The sequence below is a fragment of the Kryptolebias marmoratus genome, linkage group LG3 (genome assembly GCF_001649575.2).
Source record: "Kryptolebias marmoratus isolate JLee-2015 linkage group LG3, ASM164957v2, whole genome shotgun sequence".
Classification (NCBI taxonomy): domain Eukaryota; kingdom Metazoa; phylum Chordata; class Actinopteri; order Cyprinodontiformes; family Rivulidae; genus Kryptolebias; species Kryptolebias marmoratus.
The window spans coordinates 21963929-21971634 of NC_051432.1; the positions used below are offsets into that span (position 1 = coordinate 21963929).

General features: G+C 39.2%; 1 protein-coding gene across 3 annotated transcripts in view; it reads left to right on the forward strand.

Moving 5' to 3' along the window:
- Positions 1-64: 64 nt before the first annotated feature.
- The window catches only part of xpnpep1 (X-prolyl aminopeptidase (aminopeptidase P) 1, soluble), a 12254-nt gene continuing 4612 nt past the window's right edge, over positions 65-7706 (forward strand). Inside the window, exons 1-11 of one of the 3 annotated variants that reach the window (XM_017425559.3) lie at positions 65-214; positions 2075-2199; positions 2461-2524; positions 2830-2934; positions 3443-3535; positions 3854-3997; positions 4103-4198; positions 4854-4935; positions 5166-5376; positions 7103-7192; positions 7291-7341. In XM_017425559.3, the coding sequence (XP_017281048.1) occupies positions 2083-2199; positions 2461-2524; positions 2830-2934; positions 3443-3535; positions 3854-3997; positions 4103-4198; positions 4854-4935; positions 5166-5376; positions 7103-7192; positions 7291-7341 (1053 nt within the window). In that variant the 5' untranslated portion in view covers positions 65-214; positions 2075-2082. Of the gene's footprint in view, positions 215-1708; positions 1866-2074; positions 2200-2460; positions 2525-2829; positions 2935-3442; positions 3536-3853; positions 3998-4102; positions 4199-4853; positions 4936-5165; positions 5377-7102; positions 7193-7290; positions 7342-7706 lie in introns of those variants that run through there. The other 2 variants (XM_017425558.3, XM_017425556.3) reach the window with 2 other exon arrangements.

A 7706-nucleotide genomic window follows, 5' to 3' on the forward strand; every position in this document is an offset into this window, starting at 1 on the left:
CATGCCTGTGTATAAAATATTCAGAGAGGAAGAGGCGAGTCTCGATCCCGCTGCGTCTACTGGAAGAGGCGGCGGTCACGTGACTGCCGACGTCAGCAGCGTAATGGCAGCCTCCGTTTTTGCAAACTGACACACGCACGGTCCGGGCTGGTAAACAAAAAGCGCTTCGATTTTCAAGGCGAGAGTCGTCCCCCCCACAAGACAGCAGGTGCGGGTGTGTATTCAGCATTTCACTGCCCGAGTGTGTGGGCTTCGTTTAGGTCAGCTAGCGGCAGCCGGGAGAGAAAACCGACGCCTCGCAGACGCGACTTCGGCAGGATGTGGAGTCCTGTTTTCCGACGAGGCAGGCGGTCGGTCATCCCGCACACATTCAGCGGTTGTCTAGTCGTTATCGAAGCCGCAATAAAGGCCTTTACTTCGGCCTATAAAACTGGGTTTTACCCGCTACCACACCCACCACCAAATTCAACAGCGAGACTGAATGCATTTGTTTTGTTTGTTTGATTGACGTCGTGCCTGTCCAGAAAAATAAACGCCCACACACAAGCTGCAGTTTCTAGTTACTTTATATTAGTAGTAGTATTATTAAGAAAATTATAATAATTCACTTCAGTAATGGCTGATTTAGCTAGCTAGTGAATTATATATTGAATGAAAGTGATTCATTTGATGCCAACTTGTAAACAACATCGCATGCAGAGCTCTCAGCCAATAGGAGAGCTCATCGGTGGAGCGTACTGCAGCGTGATTGGTCAGTTTTTTTTACACCGTTATTCCACACAGCTGTTAGGTTGGAAAGTGATATTAAATCCAAATATCTATTGGCCTTTGTTTCATGAGCTTATATTTGCTCACATAAGTCTTCAGTCTGTGGAGCTTTTTATCACCCACTGGCGAAGGGCAAAAGGGTGATAATGATTTTCTTTTTTTTGCCCATCTCTGTGTGTGCCCTTAACTATTAGAGTCAATTGTGTGTCTGTTGGCAAAATATCTCATGAGCCACTGGACAGATTTTAATGAAACTTTGAGACTGTAACTACTGGATGCACGTCTACAACTGATAAACTTTTGGAGTGAACCAAATTCAGGGTGGCCGCCACAGCTAAGCGACCTTATCAAACACCAAAATAGCTACAACGCAGACAGTTTTGCAGATATTGAGCTAAAATTTGGTGTGACAGTAACTGAGACTTATTCTCAACACATACTCTGAACATTGACTGTTCACACGTCTGTACCTAAGATTTTGCTAATAACTGTTAAAGTCAAAGTGTGTTTGTTAGCAAAATATCTCATGAACCACTGGATTCAGTGATACTCTCGGAAAGTAATCATTGGGTTCACCTGATCAAACCTAATCAAGATGGCTGCCACAGCCAACTTATCTTAAGAAACACATAAATGACTACAACTCAGCCAACTTTCCAGATATTGAGCTAAAATTTGGTGTGGTCAAACCTGAGGGTTATCGTCAACACATACTCCAAGCACTAACACGTGTTGCAAAATTTCACAATATTGCATGAGATCATGCATAATGACATTTATAAAGTTTGACCAAAACAGCTGTAACTTTCCCCCCCTCTCAGCAGAAGGTGATCTTAGTTTAAAACTACACTGATCTGAGAGGCAGTGGGCGATATGCATCGCATGTCACTGCATGCTTTAAGAAATGCTGGATCTTTGTTTTTTATCTTTTAATGTTTAACCTGTCTGCTGTCACAGTTGCTGAATTGGCACATTAAAGCAGGTTAAAGATTGGGTGTGGGCTGTGACTTTTGAGCTCCACGTACAGTCATGTAGGCTTCAGTCAGTCAGCGTGTAGCTCAAGTCGTCTGAAGTCGACATGGCTTCCCAAAAGTCAGGTAACGTGCTGTTTATTTTAAATGGTAGATGCCAAAAGTGGTGTTTTTTTTATCTTATTAATTCATATTTAACTGAACTTGCAGTGATCTTGACATACTGCACTTTTCAAAATAGAGGTTACCAGTTATTTTACCAGTTACCAGTTATTTTCATTTTATTTAAAATTAATTAACATCTTAAAATACGTTCTATTTCTTTTTCGATGCAGACTCAGCTATGTCTCCAAAGATCACTGGGGAGCTACTTCGACTGCTTCGGCAGGCAATGAGGAACTGTAAATATTTCTCTGAGCCCATACAGGCCTACATAGTCCCATCGGGAGATGCACATCAGGTAAGTCAAACTCATACACACTATATTCACATCATGCATGTTTACATAATTAACTCCACTGTTCTAACAGCAAAATCTGCAGTTCAGTTCTACATCCTTGTAGCCCTTTTTCTGCTGTCCTTTTTTACATAAGCACGGTGTGGAATGAGTATAAAAGGCAGTGCATAAAATATGTAAAGGTTCAATGACCGTTTCAGACTGATTGTAATTAAAGCTAATCTCTGCCTTTCTCTGTTTTCCCTGCCTGGTTATGTCTTCCAGAGTGAATACATTGCACCGTGTGACTGCAGGCGTGAATTTATCTGTGGATTTAATGGATCTGCAGGTATGTTTTATTTATGTGTGAAGAGAAGTGAGTATTCAGGTGTATTTCTAAAGTTTAGGGTAGGAATTTTAATTTAAAATGTCTTATATGAGCAGAGAAGAACCCAGGAACTAGTTGGACTATAAGAATTTGACACTCAGACTGCTTGTTTGTTGTTGTTTATGAAATGTACACTTTAAAATGTGTACTATGTCTTCTCACAGCCAAGAAAACTCTGTTTGACCATGTTTCTTAACTGGACAAACTCAACTCACACATAAGTCGTGTAACATCAAGAGACGTGTTTGTTCTGCTTTATTATTCAGGTACAGCCATTATCACAGAGCAGCATGCTGCAATGTGGACTGATGGGCGATATTTCCTTCAGGCCAGCCAGCAGATGGATAACAACTGGACTCTCATGAAGATGGGTAATGTCCTCATTGGTGTTTCGGTTGGAATCTAGTTGATGAAGTCGGGTCCTTGTCATGAGATGTAACTAAAAATCACATAATGGATCACTTACCTTCGTAGAAATGTTCCTAATTTCAAAAGTTGTGATAAATGAGCTACACGCCAACATGACTCCTGTTTAAACTGAACCATTAAAGTTTTAAAGGCCAATAAAACTTAAAAGCTAAAACTAACAACAGCTTCGTAGCTGTTGGCTCCAGGCTGCAGTGCTTGATGGTTTGTTTCAGCCTTATCAGTCTGGTAACAAGTTCACTACAAAGGAGATGAAAAATTTAATGTAGAAGATCTGAACTGCACTAGAAAATGGCTGACTCGATACAAAGCAGGCAGTATGATGAATGAGTTCAAACTGTAAACACATTAAAAGTGTTTGACAAACTTAATATTTAGGTAAAGCAAAGTCAAATCCAAATCTAAATTTTAGATGATATCTGTATTTCTTGACTTTTGAATCTCTTTTCATAGGACTGAAGGAAACACCGTCTCAGGAGGACTGGCTGATCAGCGTTTTGCCTGAGAACTCCAAAGTGGGAGTGGATCCTTGGATTATTGCTGCTGGTGTGTTAGTGAGGTTTTCTCTTCCTTGTCAGTGCAGAGAATCGTCATTCGGTTCAGCCTTCTGTAAAAGCTGTGCACATCATGCAATACAAGAGGAAAGACACAAGTAATTAAAAACCTCGCAGTGCGATTCTCATGTTTTAAATTGGCTTCATGGTAATCGAACACCACAGTGTTTCCTTTTGAAGTTTCTAGGTAGGAAATAATGCACATTAAACTGAAACAATTAAAAGCCTGGCATTTATAGTGGTTTTAGCAGACTCTTTGTATTTTAACTAATCAGTATTTGTGCATAAATCTTGTTCCGTTGTGCTTCAGACCAGTGGAAGAACATGTCCAAGGCGCTCACCAGTGCAGGCCACTCACTGGTGGCAGTGCAGGACAACCTGATCGATGCAGTCTGGACAGACCGACCGGAAAGACCGAGCACGCAGCTGCGCACGCTGGGATTAGACTACACAGGTGTGGCCTCACTGCGCTGCCATCAATTCTGCATTTAGAGTTTATTTAAAGGAGCAGATGAGCGTTTTGACTTTGAAAAGCTTTAATATTGTTGTCTACCTGCAGGTATTTCCTGGCAGGACAAGATTACCGTGCTGCGAAGCAAGATGACAGAGAGGAAAATCACCTGGTTTGTTGCCACAGCACTGGATGAGATTGCATGTATGTTTCTTTTTGTTCTTTTTTTACATGATTTCCTAAACTGCAATTATGTGCTAGTTATGATTACTACAATAGGTAACTTTATTATGGTAGTGGTAGTCCGCTTGGCCTGCGTTGTCCTGCTACGCTTGACCATTCTTGGTGGGAGGCTCATTACATCATGTATCATATCATGCATGATATATGTTTATTTGAGTAAAATAAGGCTATCTCTATATGTTTTTGGACTGACGACACAGCACGCACAAGGCGCTACCAATGTGTGGCTTTAATACGTACTTTAAACTGTACAGAGTGATACACGTAGCACCTAGCAAGATGGCAGCCACAAATCTCGCCTAGTGACGTCAGTAGCTAACACTAAGTGTGTATCTTACATTTGGGTTTTTTTTCTATATTTCTTCAATATTTAATAAACCAGGGATTCATAATTGTTTATATAATTCTTTAATCTGAAGGTTTGTGTTATTTATTGAAGTAGTAAATTACCAAGTTTGTGCTTAATACTGATTCATTCAGGCTTTCATAATGAATAAGTCATTTCAAATCAGTGTGATCGGTTAAAAACAATAAATGATATAGGTTTGCAGTATTTATTAAAAGTAATGTGCTTTAAAATGTTAAATATAGGCTTCTGTTTCATTTTTCTTTTCAGGGCTTTTCAACCTCCGTGGTGCAGACATTAATTACAACCCAGTATTCTTTGCTTATACAATAGTAGGGATGAACTCCATCAGGTAATTTCAGCAACAAACTAGTTTGAAACCAAGTTAACTTTAAATCCATTGAATTGAGTCAAATGACTGAGTGGGAGAAAACTGATTTTGACAAAAAACAACATCTCAAAATTGTAATTGCCATGGAAATAAAAATAAGTCAGCTGTAGTATTTCCATTTTCAAAATAGATTTTTTTGTTAACAGTTTTAACAAGGAACCTTGTTAATAAGGAACCGTCCCTCTCTGCAGGCTTTTTGTGGACCTTCAGCGTCTTTCGGACCCTGGAGTGAGGGACCACCTGCAGCTGGACTCCCCCAGCAAGCCTGAGCTGAGCATCCAGACTTTCCCGTACGAGTCGGTCTACCCCGAGCTGCAGGCCGTTTGCGCCGCGCTCGGACCCAAAGACAAAGTGTGGATCTGTGACAAGGCCAGTTGTGCTCTCACACGGGTCATCCCAAAGGTGAGAACATAAGGCTGTCTTTAGAAATTCAGCATTTAAAGATGATTATCTGTTTTTGGGGCTCAGAGCAGAAGACTTGACAAGATTTTTTTTTTTTGTTCTGTATTAAAATCCTTTCAAAACAGGAAAAATAGCTTATTTACATCCTCAATTTGTGTTGCAGGTTGTTAGTTCTTTGGGGGAATACAGGCATTTTCAAGCGTCTCTCACTACATAAATCTACTACCTATATGTGGTTACTGAGCAGGTTATAGCAAAACCAACAACTTCTAGACAGGTGAAGATAAAATACGAACATTCATAAAAGCAATCTAAGGTAAATTTAACTGTCATCCTTAATTAAAAGATAGTTCAAATTATTTTTTAAAACTTTTTTAAATCTCAGTGTTTGATGACATGCCTACAAAGTGGTTTAAAAAGCACAAGAACACCAAATAACTTTTTTTTTGTAGAAGAAAAAAGGCACCTGGTAAGAAAAACTTACTGATTAATATAATTACCAACAGGAGAGCTCAATGATTTGGTATGAGAGGAAAAAAAAACACATTCCAGAGCGGGTAAGTGTTGTAAAGATCAGAAGGGGTTCACCGTTTTACAATCCTTTGTGTGAAGAAACAGTTTAAGAATATCAGTCAGGTGCAACACTTTGTACATTTTTAAGCTATTTTATAAGTTCACCACAAGCCACGCTGTTCAGATATTTAACAAACCTAACTACAACATCATGTTTGTTAAATGCATCCCGTTTGATGCCGAGTCGTCGCAGACTGAGAGGCGAGTCGCACAACAGATTCAGAGCTGCTCTTTTATGTCAAATAGGTTTCATGAGATTCAAAAAAATGTCTGCACTGTTTACTGTAGCGAGTGTTAGGATGCTCGTTGGTTTGTTTGTAATCCAAAACTGCAGCTCCTCAACTGTTTCTTCTTGTGTTACGTTCCTTTTGGTACAGTCATGTTATGAGCTTGAGGAAACATTGAACAGATTGGGTTTCTGCTGTTGCAATGGCTTCTTTTTTTCAAGTTCTACGTATTTTCTATTGCCAGAATCATTTTAATTTAGATATAAATCTCATCTGAATTGTTTTTAGTTGGTTAATAAAGTACACAAACACTGGCACACGGCTTCCTAAACTCCTGACAGTCAAACATGTATCCCCTGGTTAGTATCAGTAAACTGCTGCCTTTGAACATTTCTCACTGTCCCATGTTGGACTATTATGTTTTATTTATTAATTTCTTTAAGCCACAATTAAAATATCACCATAATTCTTTTACTACGGTCAAATCTTTCATTTAGGGCAGATTTGACCGTACAAAATCTTAAATATAGGTAAAAAAACAATTGCGATATAGTGTCAGCTACATACATCTTTCATTTAGGGCAGATGTATGTAGCTGACACTATATTGCAATTGTTTTTTTACCTATATTTAAGATTTTGTACTTTTTTGTTGCATTGATTAGTAAGCATTCAAAGCAAAAACCTTCTTACTGTGATGTGGTGGTAATGATCACACCATCATGGTAAACAAGACAAGTCTTATTTTTGTGGAAGAGATCCATCCAGGGTGTGTGATAGAGTGACATCTTATGGCAAATAAAGCAAATTGCAGTAAAATTAATACCCCTCTACACCATAATAAGGAGAAAAAAAAGGCCTAAATGGAGGCACTGGCATGTGTTTCTTGTTGTGTTTATTAACCTTATAATTTTTTTTCCCCCTTAGGTTCACAGGACTCCAATTCCCTACACTCCACTGTGTCTCGCTAAGGCAGTGAAGAATGCTACTGAGATCCAAGGCATGAAAATGGCCCACGTAAGAGGTTTTTTTTCCAACTCTAAATATGTGACACGCACACAGTTTATTGAAACTGTATAAAATTAAACACGCGTTCTTTGTGCTTTTGCCAACAGATCAAGGATGCGGTTGCCCTTTGTGAACTTTTTGCTTGGTTGGAAAAGGAGGTAATTTTGTGTTTGTGTTTCAGTTTGATAACAGCCTTCCCACTGGTCTGAAAAACAAAGTAATAAATGGACACGAGTGCGTGTCGTTCTTTTTAAATGCATCTTATTTATTTATAAATCTCGCTTATTTGGACAAATTCTAGCTTGCACTCTTCATGCACAAAGCACATTAGACTTTTAGTCTTTGTTGTCATCAGCTGCAGCTGATCCAGAACGCTGCTGCTCGTGTTCTCACTAAAACCAGGAAGATAGAGCACATAACACCAGTTTTAAAGTCCCTACACTGGCTCCCTGTAGCTCAAAGAATAGACTTTAAAATACTGTTGTTAGTTTATAAATCACTGAACGGTTTAGCACCGCAATAC